General features: G+C 42.0%; 1 protein-coding gene and 1 pseudogene across 1 annotated transcript; both read left to right on the top strand.

The window, feature by feature from the left end:
* Positions 1–318: 318 nt before the first annotated feature.
* LOC139667716 (ectonucleotide pyrophosphatase/phosphodiesterase family member 7-like) lies at positions 319–4,341 on the top strand (annotated as a pseudogene).
* A 2,754-nt stretch (positions 4,342–7,095) lies between these two features.
* LOC139667714 (ectonucleotide pyrophosphatase/phosphodiesterase family member 7-like) lies at positions 7,096–14,205 on the top strand. The gene is made up of 5 exons (XM_071547210.1): positions 7,096–7,372; positions 10,580–10,725; positions 10,852–11,484; positions 11,959–12,205; positions 14,090–14,205. Exons 1-5 carry the CDS (start codon positions 7,096–7,098, stop codon positions 14,203–14,205), a joined length of 1,419 nt encoding a protein of 472 aa, XP_071403311.1.
* Positions 14,206–15,394: the final 1,189 nt, after the last annotated feature.

Genomic DNA, 15,394 nt, shown 5'->3' with positions numbered 1-15,394 from the left:
ATAAGAAAGTAGAGTTCAACAGACAATGCATCTTCCAAGGGTGTGAGTACAGAGATAGTCTTGTGTTATCTGTCTCTGTTTCTGTTAGAGGTTTGCCTCAGATCATGGGGTGTTCTCAGATAAGAGTAGACCAATAAGATCCAGTGATCTGAAGTTGAAAATTGCAGTCAAACCAATCAGCAGTTTAAAGATTGGCTTATAGTATCTGGAAAAAAAAGTCTTTGTTCATAACACTGAAAGTAGGCAGATCATCTGAGAAAAGTTCACATACAGCAGTTTTACATACAGTTTTTACCTCCTAGGTCTGAAGCTCCAGTCATGCTGCTGCTCGGTCTGGTTCTCCTCTGCCTCCTGGCCAGCTCTCCCTCTGCCGCTGCCCCGTGGCAGGACTCTGTTTCTGGGCTGGGGTCGGTCTTCGCCGGGTCTTCCAGGAACAAGCTGCTGCTCATCTCCTTCGACGGCTTCCGCTGGGACTACGACCGAGACGTGGAAACCCCTAACCTAGACAGGATGGCCCGGGATGGGGTGAAGGCGGCCTATGTCACGCCACCTTTCCTCACCATCACCAGCCCCACACACTTCACCCTGCTCACAGGTACACAACGCTGATTTTGGGGGAGGGTAATTGTGTGGAATAATCTAGCAAAAACCTCCAGTTCATACTAGGAGTAACTTAAAGTAATTTATGACGACAGAACATCACGAGTACAAAAATAGAATCGGTCACTCTCAGCTTTTGAAAACATCAGTTTCTCCAGAATAGAGACCCAGACCGTCTTGCAACCCAACTGTAGGTCCTGACCTACACCACCTGAAGTGCTGCCTCAGGTCAACATGTGCATTCAAACTTAAAGCCTGTGTTTCAACAATTTCAAATGTCATTAGACATGGCAAGGCTATATCTACAATGAAGGGCTTACAAAACTGAATTAAGTCAATTTTTACCTTGAAACAGTAAGAAGAGCTCCTAAAGGTTAATAGACTTAAGGAAGCTGGTATTGTCCTGTATCAATATGATCTAATCTATCTTACCCCAATGAGCAAACTCTACTCTATTATAAGCCTAGACTACTCATAAAGCTGTCATATTTTGCAATCTCTTTAATCTATATTTTCCCCTTTTCATCAGGACGGTACATTGAGAATCATGGAGTAATCCACAACATGTGGTTCAACACCACCACTCAGGAGAAGAAGCAGTACTATATGACTCAGTTTGTTGATTCTTACTGGGACAATGGCAGCTTGCCCATCTGGATAACAGCACAGAGACAGGTGCTCAAGTTATCCATCTATCTGTATTTCTACCTGTGTGACTATCTTAAGGATTTCCTGGATTTCCTGTCTGTATTATCTAATCTGTCTATTTATTAAACATTATATGGGCTCAAAGCGTTTTGTTGAACGAGCTTCACTGCCTTCTCTTTCCATAAATGTTATAGCAGTTTGTGTTTCATCCTCTCCCAGGGTCTAAAGGCAGGCTCCCTCCACTTCCCTGGCACAGCAGCCACCTACAAAGGACAGACTGTGGAGGTGAGGGAAGTGGAGCCTCGTTTCTACAACTACTCCAACGAGACAGACTGGAGACTGAACATTGACAAGGTGATTGGAGAGTGGTTCCACCAACAGGACCTGGACTTTGTCTCCCTGTACTTTGGAGAGCCAGACAAGGCTGGGCACAAATATGGACCGGATTCCCCGGAACGCCGGGAGATGGTCCAGCAAGTGGACCGCACTGTGGGCTACATCCGGGACAAGATCCGAGACCACGGCCTCACCGAGCGGCTCAACATTATCATCACTGCCGACCACGGGATGACCACAGTGCTACGAAATGGATTGGTTGAGGAGATCATCCTCTCCAAGATTCCTGGCTTCAGCTTCAGGGATGTCAAGTTCCATCTTGTAGATTACGGTCCTTCTGGGATGCTGCTTCCCAAAGAAGGCATGCTGGAGAAGGTGTACCAGGCTCTGAAGGGAGGCCACCCCCACCTCCATGTGTATAAGAAGGAGGAGATGCCAGCAAGACTGCACTACAGTAACCATCCTCGCCTCCTGCCCCTCATCCTCATCGCTGACCCTGGATACGTTATCAATGGGGTGAGAGTGTGCACAATCAGGCCAAGTACATTTATTCACAGCACAATAATGCTAATCACAAATCTCCTATCAACCATGGCTGGCTCCATCATGGAGTTCCAGTGGAGAATTGGCTGTGGGCAAATGACTAAATATAAAACAACTAGGCATGAAAAAGAAATAAATGAAATAGATTGTTGCATGGGTCTAGGTCAATTCAGGTGAATTTACTGTGACACTGTAAACTGTCTTGTCTTTAGTCCTAGTCTCTACTCTAAAACACTGGGTTGTAACTTGAGAAGAGTCAACTCAGTTAACCTGAACAAACAGGTGTTTTTTGGCTTTGTGAAAGTAGCTAACTAGTCAGCTGACTAAATTAGCAAAGCAACCAATGTTAATGTCAATATGTAACTACTAGCCAACATTAGCTTCTAGTGGATACACTATGGTTAGCTAGCTGACAAGTTGACATTATCATGACTTGATCAGTTCCCCGTCAAACACAGCATAGCTATCAACCATGTCTATTGAACACTGCTGAGACGACCAAGTCTCAAGAAACACAACCAGCTGTTGACAGCTGTTAATGCTTAAGAGCTCTGGACCTCCAACATGGCTGCTAGAGGGTGTCCATTTAATGACTGTTTTTTCATGCCAAAAATTCCCAAAAAGTAATCAGTGTATGCACTAGAATTTTATTGTTGGCAGGGTGGGAAGTCCACTGAGACAGTATTTAGACCACCATCAGACACTAAAACTTTCCATTGAAACTCTCCCTGTATAGTTATTGCCTGTGCAGTTCAACAAAGGAGAGCATGGCTTTGACAACCAAGTGATGGACATGAAGCCTTTCTTCAGGGCGGTGGGGCCTGACTTCCAGAAAAACCTGATGGTGGGGCCCTTTGAGACGGTCAATGTGTACCCACTGATGTGCCATCTACTGGGGATAAACCCAGAGGTCAATGACGGACACTTGGACAATACCAAACACATGCTGGTCCCTAAGAAAGACACAGGAGGAGACAATGATAGTAAGTTCATTTCTGCTGTTATCATTCCAGATGTTATTTTGTTTTTTGGTCTGCAGTGCAACTTACTATTAGTGTTGAACAGTGAAGCAAATTTATAGTGATATTGCAATAAGAAAGAATGCAACGTCGACATCACAGAGGCTAAAATTGGCATTTATTAAAGCAGTGCCAGACAACTTCGGTCACCTTAGCCCTGAAGCGATGACAATGTACACACCAAAATTATCTAAAGCATTGCCTTTGTGCTCCACGCTAACACTTTAGCATACTCTGCTAAGTGATGGTTGGCAACCAGCATTATCCAACTTAAGACTGACCTTTCAGCAACAAAACGTTGTGTGTGATTTTCATCATATAGACTGTAGATTTATACATTTTAAAAATGAAATATAATTTACTCAATATAACTGATGTAGCCAGGTTTATTTTTGGAACTATTTCAAGTGATCAACCACATATCCCTTCACTGCACACTGATTTTTAGCTGTACACAGTCAATGCTAGTTACTAACACACAACATAGTGTATGCTAAAGTGTTAGCATGGAGCCTATCACTCAATATAGTGCAAACTATGCTAATGTGAGCCAGCAGAGCCAATGATCTCATCATTTAACTAAGTTGACCAATAGGACAAACTCCCAAAATCTTGGTGTATTCTTTTAAGTAGGCTAATGTAGACTGATGAAGAGCAGAGAAGAGGCAACATGATGAACTTTTGACTTGAAAGAAAAACACATTTTAGGACATCACCAAAGGCAATGCTTCCAACAGGTCTTATCGAGATAGCAGATAACCTGGGCCATATAAAAGATAAGATAGTGAACACTGGAGAAACGTAGGGTAGATGTCTTCTAGATAAGAGATCGCAATCTAGCATAGTGATAGTCATCAGGTGATCACACAGTGTAGATTACATCATCTAGCAGCTGTAAAGTCATTTCTTATCAACAGGTAAAAGGTTGTTTGGTCCATGTCTGTACATATTCAAGCAAGTCTAGTGACCCTATCTGCTCTGGTGACATTTGTAAAATCTGTTTGTCTTGTGTCTTTCTGCGAGTGTTTCTGTTTTTTAGTCTGTTGTTTGCTTGCTTGGCTGATTTTTGCCTGCCTTGCTGCCTGATTATCTGTCTCATCTGCCTGTTATCTATCTCTCTGCTATTCCAGACAGGAATATCCAGTGGCAAGTGCTTGTCGGCCTGTCAGCAGTGGCTGGGTTTCTTCTATTGTAAAAGGACCAAGGCAGAAAAGAGGTAAAGTGTGGTTAAGCCTAATTTAATTTGTCCCTAAGTCTTGTTTTTCCAGTCCCAAACATTGCAAAAAAAAAGTTTGAAAAAAATAGTATGATACTGATGTGATTTTATATATACTTACTAATACATTAATCACATATATAGGTTAATCTGCATCTATTCAATTAAAAACAAAAGCACACAAATTTCATTCTTCTTTCTAAAATCCATCACTGTTGTGTGTTCATTCTACCAAAGGGTGGCAACAAAACCCCATTATGTTTGCTTACCTATTATCTCTCTCTCTCTTTCTCTCTGTCTCTCTCTCTCTAGACTTTCCTGTTCTCACTCTACCACCACTCTCTCTCACTCTCTTTCCCTGTCACCCCCCCCCCTCCCCCCCCCCCCTCCCTTTCTCTCTCATCTTCCCTACTAACTAAATCTTTCTTTCTCTTCCCCCAGTTATGAAGAGAAACATGCTGCTGGTAAAGGAGAGAAGGACATGAAACAAACCAGTTTTTGAGAATTTGGACAGACAAGGTTTTTTTTTTTTTATCTTCCGCTAACTTTAACAGTGACCATTACTAATTATAGTAATGGTCACTGTAAGTGATGGAGGAGAATTTCTTGGTCACGGCCAATAGAAAGTTAGTATGAAAAGAAACTTGACATGTTGCCTTCTAGAGTTGGCCTGAGTGTAATTACTGCCTTATGATTTAATGTGTCTACCTGGTGGAGAATTCAAGGTATTGTTACTCAGGGCCACATTATTACCAGTAAGGGTTTATTATATAAACAGAAAAACATCATTAAATTTAATTTATTCATTAAAACCAATCATGTACTGTACTCTTTAAGAACAGACCCAAACATTGGTTTATGCTTCCTCTTTGCTTTAGGTCAACTTCACCAAAAATGAATTATGAAAAAAACTTTGCAGTAACAATATGGCTCTTTATTACTTTTACTAAAATGACAAATAGAAATATAATATACTGTTGTCCTTTGCCTTTATGGATAATGTGGCATCCATGTGCTTTGGGGCAAAGTGACATGGACAACTGAATTACTGCAAATCAGATTTAATATAATAAGTAGAGCTGGAATTTGAGATACAGTGTATGCACATTTCCTTCTTTTGAGTACATTTATGTGCTATGCTTGTAGCTGGGCATTGTGTGAGCCTGTAGCACCACCAATTGACCATGCTGTATATTGAATTTGAATGGCACAGTCACTTTGGAGTAGAGGCCTGAAAATGGGCTTACTTTTATGTGTTGAATAAAAACCTGCATAGTGCCCTTATAGCCAGTTATTGTGAGAGCCAGTTGTGAAATGCCTGTATGGCCATTTTCTTGATGTAATTTCATGCAGCATCATTGGAATTCAGCTACTGTAAACGGTAAGAGGGCATAGCAAGTCAGATTTCGTGTATGACTTTTGCCATGAACATTCATTTATGAGGGGCACTTGTGATTGGAGGGGAAAATCTGGACAGAAAACAATGAGAGGCGCTCAAAGACAACCATTAAAGTGCCTCTTGAGCAAGGCACTTAACCCCAAACTGCTTCAGTGGAGTTCCTCAGTGGTCAATCATAAAAGCCTGTGATTGCATTGAGCAGCAACCAACTTGTGTGTAATTGAATGAGTAAATATAGTGTGTAAATATCTTTTAAGAACATGCTAAAATATGTTCAGGACATGCCAATGTTGTGGACAAAATCAAAAATTAAAATCTAATTTTATTCCAAAAGTAACTTTGTGTTTGACAAATCTCTAATATTACCCAATTTTAAAAAGCAATCAGTGGTTCTCAACGTGGGGTCCCGGGACCACCAGGGGTCCTCGAGGGGATTCCAGGGGGTCCCCAGCAAACTGATGAATTGTTTAATTTACAGTAGATTTTACAGAATTTACAGTTTGTAGGAAAAAGACTATTTTGGTCATAGTTTCACTGTTATCTCTCTACCTACAACACAGATAGTCATGGAATTCCAGACAAAATCATATGACAATAAAAATATTCTCATCAAATGGTCGGTGGCTCTAATGTGGGCTAAATTAGGGGTCCTTGATATGAAAAAGATTGAGAATCACTGTGTTATATTACCTTGTTACTTATTAGAGCCATATACTATTTAGGCCTGGTTGTAATTACAGGAGTTGAGTTGAATGATATCCAAGATATACCTTGAGAGTACACAAGGTAACAACAGACCAGGCTGCTTTAAGAGAACAGCCTCTTGGTTTGAAGTTATTACTATTTTTCATAAGCCGCAACCTTCCCTCTTGTAAGTTCAGAAAGTTCAGCAACTCTCTCTCTCTCTCTCTTTATCTTCTCTTCTCTTTCACACCCACAAAAACACTCTCTCTATCCACGCAATCAATATGGAGTAGTTATAAAAGCATAAAAGTCGTGTTCTGTTCATGAGTAGATAAGCGCAGGCCAATATCCCATATTAAGTACAAACATTAATAAGGGGTGTATCCACTGAGATTGTAAGATATCAGAGATATACTGTAGTCTCACATTATTTGTCTCATACTGTGTGCATGAGGCCAGTGTCAGTCATATCGTGACAGTTAAGAGAGAGGAGCAATAAGGTCTTCTCTTCTGAGATTAAGGATTGTAGTCAGCCAAATAAAAACGGTAGTCATTAAATCAGAGAGAAAGTAGACACTGACGGAAAAAGTTAAAGAAAGTTGGAAGTCAGTGGATTTTCAATTAAATCAGCTAGGTCTGAAGCTCCAGTCATGCTCCTGCTCGGTCTGGTTCTCCTCTGCCTCCTGGCCAGCTCTCCCTCTGCCGCTGCCCCGTGGCAGGACTCTGTTTCTGGGCCGGGGTCGGTCTTCGCCGGGTCTTCCAGGAACAAGCTGCTGCTCATCTCCTTCGACGGCTTCCGCTGGGACTACGACCGAGACGTGGAAACCCCTAACCTGGACAGGATGGCCCGGGATGGGGTGAAGGCAGCCTACGTCACGCCACCCTTCCTCACCATCACCAGTCCTTCTCACTTCACCCTGCTCACAGGTAACAAAAATAGACAAAATAAGAAATAACACAGGCATCAATTTGAGGTAAACATGCAAATATAATTTCCATATACATTTATTCATTGATACTTTAAGCTTGTCTCCCCACAAAGGGAAAATAAATATTTCTAGGTAGGCTTGTTCTCTGTAAAGCCCTTTGAGACATGCTTGGGATAAAAGGCTATACAAATGAATTAACTTGAACTTGAACTTTATTTTAGTACCATTTTTGACACCATTGATCACTAAATCCTAATTGATCATGTGAGAGAAAATCTGGATGTAATCAATTTTGTTTCATACTTGGGGGAGTCAAAATGTGTTGGAATTTTAGGCTGTAGTATTCCCAGTGGTCACGCTAAAGTGTGGAAGTCTTTGTGGTTTAAGTTAGCGATACTGTATAGGAACTCCTAAACCTGACAAACATGCCTTCTGTTCAGAGGGCAGATGCTGGAGAGCAGTAGTTCTCATTCCTGGTACTTGCGGTACACAGAGCCCTGCTGGTTTTCATTCTAGTTAACTAATTACGGACTGATTTAGACCTGGGACATCAGGTGAATGTAATTAACTACCTGGTAGGATGGAAACCAGCAGTATTCTGGGTCTCAAGAACCAGGATTGAGAACCACTGCTGTAGGGTCTGAGCCCATCTCATTGGCAGAGGTCACTGAGGTTATCAGAAAGTGAGAAGTAGTGGGAAGATGCCATGGGTGGACATGATCCGTCCCAAAATTGTAAAGGCTCTGGTGCGGTTGACATGCTTCAAAATTGTTTGGATTTCATACACAGTCATTTTGGACTGGCAGACAGGGGTGGTGGTACCCATCTTTTACACAACGGTGTGTTCCAGCTATCAAGGGATCACACTGCTCAGCCTACCAGGGAAAGCCTAGGCCACGGTGCTAGAAAAGAGACTCTGGCCAATGAATTCATGGCGAGAAATATCCCAGAACATGGGTTTCAGAGAAACTCACCTATTTCTGTTGTTATTACTTCTGTGCTAACAAAGCACAACACTGCCATCTAACATTTCGATGGTCTATGCACAGAACTATAAATGCTCACACTGCCATAGACACCTACACCATAGCTGCGGTGACATCTTGACGTTGAATGCAGGACTAGAACCTGCCTGTGAATTTGACTTTACCAATGAGAACAACTTAGAGTCAGAGACTTGACCCCTGACGCCTTACCTTCCACCAATATACGATCTTCAACTTCAATTCAAGGAGTTCCAATAGCGGCCACTAGGCCAGCTGTCAAAGGACACAAAGATCACAAGCTGCAGCCTCTCATCAAATGCACAACCAAGCTCAACTAATGCCTCAGAATGGACTCAAGCCACGCGATCTTCAGTAAGCATAACCTGACTCAGTAGCACTCATATCGGAAGAATCAGTTGACTTGAATGCTCAATTGGAACAACTGAGCTAATGTCTTATATAGGCTTATATAGGCCTACCAGTCTCCCCTTCCTCTCCTCTCCTTCCCTGCTCAACCCTGCATGCCTGAGTTGTTTGCCATCAGACATGGCTTTCCGTCATTTCATCAATTTATTTTGTGCTTTTGTTTGTCTTTTGTGTTAGTAGTGTGTAGTCAATAAATATGTGTGAAATATTCCTTTGGCTCTTCTGGACATGTTTCTAGCTCGTACCTTCACAATACATTCAGAAGTGCTATCATTTGAGATCATTTGAAGTCAACTTGATTTCAAACGATAATTTCCCAGGTTAAATGGGTGGTGCCCCGATTGAACTGTTTTATGGAAGAAATTGATGATTGATATCCTAAATATAACCCGTAATCACCACTAATTTTCAAACGTAGAGAGCACACCCTCACCTAAGGCAATCCTGTCTACATTTGTTTTGTCAATTTGAAAAAAAGCCTATGACTGTGGTTTGGTGCAGTCGGGATAAGCTTCAGCACCTGTTGTGGATGATGTTGTCCTTGTGGCTTCATCGGACCATGTTCTCTGGTGTGCACTGGAGCAGTTTGCGGGTGAGAGTGACACGGTCAGTATGAGGTTCAGCACCTCCAAGTCTGAGGCTATGGTTTTCTCCCGGAAAATAGTGGCCTGTCCCCTTCATGTGGGGTGTAAGCAGCTGCTCTAAGTGGAGTAGTGTAGGTATCTCAAGGTCTTATTCATGAGTGAGAGTAAAAGGGAGATTGTGAGATTGACCGCCGCTTAGATGCAGCAGCTGTAGTAAAGTAGGCATTGTATTGGATCATGCTGCTAAAGCGAGAGCTGAGTCAAAAAGCTCTTGAAATTAGGCCATAGTGAGAATTCTCTTCAGGGCGCCAGGCTCTGACTCATGACAGGCTAAGGAGCTTGGCAATCTGGGAGGACCTCAGAGTAGAGCTGCTGCTCCTCCTTATTGAGAGGAGTCAGTTGCAATGCTATGGGCACCTGGTAAGGATGCCACCCGGGTGCCTCCCTTTGGAGGTATACCAGGCACAACCAACTGGGAGCAGATCCCAGGGCAGACCCAGGATGCAATGGAGGAACTACATCTCCCAGCTGGCCTGGGAGGACGAGCTGGAGGGACTATATCTCCCAGCTGGACTGCGAGGAGAAGCTAGAGGGACTATATCTCCCAGCTGGAATGGAAAGAGGAGCTGGAGGGACGACATCTCCCAGCTGGACTGGGATCATTTGGATCCCTCAGGAGGAACTGGAGGACGTTGCTGGGGAAAAGAACATCTGCAGCAGAGCAGTGTTGCTTGCCCTGATGCCACTGAGCCAGATAATTGGCATGAAAATGGATGGATGGATTTATCTGTCCATCAATATAAAATGCATATTCAATTTATTCTAGGACTTCAATAATCAATTTCAAGAGTCACTATGCACTATGTTTTGATTGTCTCCACCCCCTTTGCCATTTTAAAAGACACAATGAAGGTTTTGCAAATAGACAAGGGAGATGGAGCGGGAGCAGTGGACTAGTTTGCAGAAAGCAGCGGTGGTCAGTCTTATAGTTTAAGACGTGAGACTGAACAGAGTGAGTGACAAGCTCTGAATGCAATTTAATCAGATACCTTCTGCATAGTAATGTTGACATTCTGACAAAGATTGATGCCTTTTACCATGGCATGGCCAATAACATCAATTCTGATTGTAAAATAGTCTAAAAATACTCAAATGTACTCCGCTCAAGTCTGATGTGGTTATTTTCTTTTATTTTTCCCCTTTTATCAGGGCGGTACGTTGAGAATCATGGAGTAATCCACAACATATGGTTCAACACCACCACTCAGGAGAAGAAGCAGTACTATATGACTCAGTTTGTTGATTCCTACTGGGACAATGGCAGCTTGCCCATCTGGATAACAGCACAGAGACAGGTGTTCTAGCTATGTGTCTGTCTGTCTGTCTGTCTGTCTGTCTGTCTGTCTGTCTGTCTGTCTGTCTACCTATTTATTAAAGACTATGTGGGATCTAACATTTTGGGTGTATTTTGGCCCTCCCAGGGTCTAAAGGCAGGCTCCCTCCACTTCCCCGGCACAGCAGCCACCTACAAAGGACAGACTGTGGAGGTGAGGCAAGTGGAGCCTCCTTTCTACGACCATGCCAACGAGACAGACTGGAGGCTGAACATCAACAAGGTGTTTGGAGAGTGGTTCCACCAACAGGACCTGGACTTTGTCTCCCTGTACTTTGGAGAGCCAGACACGGCTGGGCACAAATATGGACCGGATTCCCCGGAACGCCGGGAGATGGTCCAGCAAGTGGACCGCACTGTGGGCTACATCCGGGACATGATCCGAGACCACGACCTCACCGAGCGGCTCAACATTATCATCACTGCCGACCACGGGATGACTGAGGTGCTACAGACTGGAATGACTGAAAAGATCATCCTCTCCAGGATCCCTGACTTCAGCTTCAGAGATATCAAGTTCCAGCTGCTGGATTATGGTCCTTTTGGGATGCTGCTTCCCAAAGAAGGGCTGCTGGAGAAGGTGTACCAGGCTCTGAAGGGAGGCCACCCTCACCTCCATGTGTATAAAAAGGAGGAGGTGCCAGCAAGACTGCACTACAGTAACCACCCTCGCCTCCTGCCCCTCATCCTCATCGCTGACCCTGGATACGTTATTAGCGGGGTGAGAGTGTGCACAGTCAGTTCAAGTACATTTATTATCAGTTGGGTGAGAAAGTTCATTTTATTTTCCATCTGCAAGTCACACTCTTTGAGAATCTAGGTTATACCCATAATTGACATACTAAGAAAATGACAGATTGAGACTTTACAGGTAATATTTTGACTATTAAGAATTAGACCTAGATCAAATGTGGTAACAGAATGGTGATTCTCTAGTTCAATGGTAAACTCAAAGTGCAGAGCATGGCACCAGCACTGCCGGTGTTTCAGTTCCCACTGGGTCCTCTTCAGATGTGACCTTTAGACAAACTTAAAGCAGAAAGTATGGTTCAGACGGCAATCAAGACTTCTGATGTCTTGATTGCCCTTTGTCCCTCCAGATAACTTACAAGTAAATTATTACATGATACTGTATCCTGATATACCCCATATCACACATCTTGCTAATAAATCTTTGGTTTCTGTGGCTGTAAAGTCATTCCCACTGCAGAACAACAAAGGAGACCATGGCTTTGACAATGAAGTGATGGACATGAAGGCCATCTTCAGGGCAGTGGGGCCTGACTTCCAGAAAAACCTGATGGTGGGGCCCTTTGAGATGGTCGATGTGTACCCACTGATGTGCCATCTACTGGGGATAAACCCAGAGGTCAACGATGGACACTTGGACAAAACCAAGCACATGCTGCGCCATAAAAATGACACAGGAGGAGACAAAGATAGTAAGATATCTACTGTGATCATTCCAGACATTTTGTTTTTTAGTCTGCAGTGCAACATACTGTTAGGGCTGAACAGTAGTGCAAATTCATATTGATTAACCAATATACGATACGATACGATAGGATACGATAGGGCTGGACGATAATTCAATATTATCGTTCATCGTCTTTCAGTGGGATTATATTGTGATGATATGGTGATTTTGGGATATCGAGAGCACAATTCTGCTGTCTGAACTGATGAGAACAAGCTAATTTTATTTAGAAACTCAGACAAAATGAAGTATGGTAGGAATATTATGTGAAAATTTCAGTTTAGTTTGACATCACACCAAACATTACCATTCGGTTCAATATGATGAACATTAATTTGATTATTTAATGTGATTTTGATTACGTGAGCCATATCATCGTCATATATATCATATATATATCTAACCCTTATGATTATCGTGATATTGATTTCAACCATATAGTCCAGCCCTACGATACGATACGATACGATACGATACGATACGATACGATACGATATGGTGCAGTATGATATGGTACGCTACGATGCGATACCATGCGATTTGATGCCATGCGATATGATACGATAGGATTGCTATTTTCGGAGAGCACCTATGTAGAAACCTAGCTAGGATGTTAGAGTAAAAGGGGAGAGAGCAGGTATATCATCACGGTTATCAAATGGGCTGCTTCCACCACAGATTTGTTGAGTTATCTTTTTGTTACCCAGTCATTTCCAGGCATATTACTGGTCTCAACAACATTAGGCTAAAGGGATGGCTGACCATGCTGGCTTGAAACAGCCTGTTCAGCAGTTAAGAAATGGAATTATATCATCAAAAAAAGCTTAAAGTAGCTTAATTATGACCAATACATCAAGCACCCAAACACCCAACTTCAGCTCAGTGTACGTAGGCTTCTTCCTTCCATGTACCTAGGGCTCTAAAGCAGTGGTTCACAACGTGGGGTCCAGGGACCACCAGGGGTCCTTGAGGGAGTTTCAGGGGGTCCCCAGCAAATTGATGAATTGTTAAACTTCACCATTATTTAATTTACAATAAGTTAACACAATTAGAGAATGTAGAAGAATGACTGTTTTGATCATAGTTTCTCTGTTATCTCTCTACCTGCAATGCAGATAGTCATGGAATTCTGGACAAAATCATATCTGACAATAAAGATATTCTCAGATTTGGGTCAGAGAGACAAAATCTCATCAAATGGGGGTCTGTGGCCCTAATGTGTATTAAATTAGGGGTCCTTGATATGAAAAAGGTTGAGAATCACTGCTCTAAAGGGTGGAAGGATGTAGTGGTAAACATAAAGGTGGGTAAACTATGACCTCCAGTGATCATCACAAGGCAAACCACCACCAATATAACTACAAATCAATTGTTTGTTTGTTTTTCCCCCCAGAAAAACATTATTTTGTGGGGGGTTTTTTACTACTACTATGATACTACTATGATTTAAATTATTAATTTGTGCCATTAAGGTTTATGTCAACCTAAAAAGGTGGATGAACTGATTTGGGTTTACTGTCTAGATAAGAGATCCCAATCTAATCATCAGGTGATTGTAATCACCTCATAACACAGGGTATATTACACCATCTAGCAGCTGTAAAGTCATTTCTTATCAACAGGTAAAAGGTTGTTTGGTCCATGTCTGTACATATTCAAGCAAGTCTAGTGACCCTATCTGCTCTGGTGACATTTGTAAAAATCTGTGTCTGTACCAGCCTCTTTGTCTTATGTCTGTCTTTCTGTGAGTAACCCTTTTTGTTTTTTAGTCTGTTGTTTGCTTGACTTTTTACCTGCCTTGCTGCCTGGTTGTCTGTCTCATCTGCCTGTTATCTGTCTGCTGTTCCAGAGAGGAATATCCGGTTGGAGGTGCTTGTCGGCCTGTCAGTACTAGCTGGGTTTCTTGTACTAGTGTTCATATTGACCACTACCTACACCATGTGTAAAAGGACCAAGGCATCCTGAGGTGAATAATATGATTATATGATTGATAATAATGTTATCATCAAAACATGACACTTTTAAGATAATCATTGCCAGGTCTCCCTTTTCATTCTATGTTTTTTTGTAAAATCTTTCTTTCTCTTTCCCCAGTTATGAAACCTGGTGTTGGTGAAGAAGAGAAGAACAAGCCAGTTTTTGATAATTTGGACAGACAATGTTTTCATTATCTTACACTAACAAAAGGCAGCAGTTCATGAGCAGCAAATTACAGTATGTTCACTGTAAGTGATGAAGGAGAAGTATGAAAGTTAGTATGAAAAGAAACTTGAGATGTTGCCTTTTAGATTTGGTCTGAGTCTTACTGACTTATGATTTAATGTGTCATGGTGGTAAATTCAAGGTATCGTTACTCCACTACTATAATGCAGTTAGAAAGAAAAAAAAATACTCCTTCATGAAAAACCAATCATGAAAATTCAAAAGAGCTAACCAAAACATTTTTTCTCTCTATTTGTTTTGGTCAAACTAATTATGGAAAAACACTACATTAACAGTATAGCTCTTTATCTCTATAGCTCTGACTCTGTATACCTGTCTACCTGTATCACTAGAGCTGGAATATGAGATATATGCACATTTACTTGCTCAGTATATATTTATGTGCTATGCTTTTAGCTGGGCATTGTGAGAGCCTCTAGCACCACCAGTTGGCCATGTATCATATGGAGGTGTATATGACCACCAGGTGGGTAAACTATATGACACCTCAGTTGGTGAGGTTATATGACCCTATCTTCATATAACTAACATCAGTTTGATACTACTTAGTATGAATGTATAGTATGGATTTCTGTCATAAAGCTTTATGTCAGCCTAAATAGGTGGAATTGTATTCGGCAAATACAGCATGGATAAACTGAATCAGTGGTTCTCGGTGTGGGGTCCGGGGACCACCAGGGGTCCTTGAGGGGGTTCCAGGGGGTCCCCAGCAAACTGATGAATTGTTAAACTTCAGCATTATTTCATTAACAAGAAGTTAACACAATTAGAGAATGTAGAAGAATGACTGTTTTGATCATAGTTTCACTGTTATCTCTCTACCTACAATACAGATAGTCATGGAATTCTGGACAAAATCATATCTGACAATAAAAATATTCTCAGATTTGACAAAATCTCATCAAATGGGGGTCCGTGGCTCTAATGTGGA

The sequence above is a fragment of the Centroberyx affinis genome, unplaced genomic scaffold (genome assembly GCF_046629955.1).
Source record: "Centroberyx affinis isolate AG114_WGS23_722 - 3 ecotype Tasmania unplaced genomic scaffold, CSIRO-AGI_Caff_v1 ptg005718l_1, whole genome shotgun sequence".
In the NCBI taxonomy this organism is placed as follows: Eukaryota; Metazoa; Chordata; class Actinopteri; order Beryciformes; family Berycidae; genus Centroberyx; species Centroberyx affinis.
Note: the sequence above shows the minus strand (reverse complement) of the source record. Positions and strands in the feature narration are given on the sequence as shown.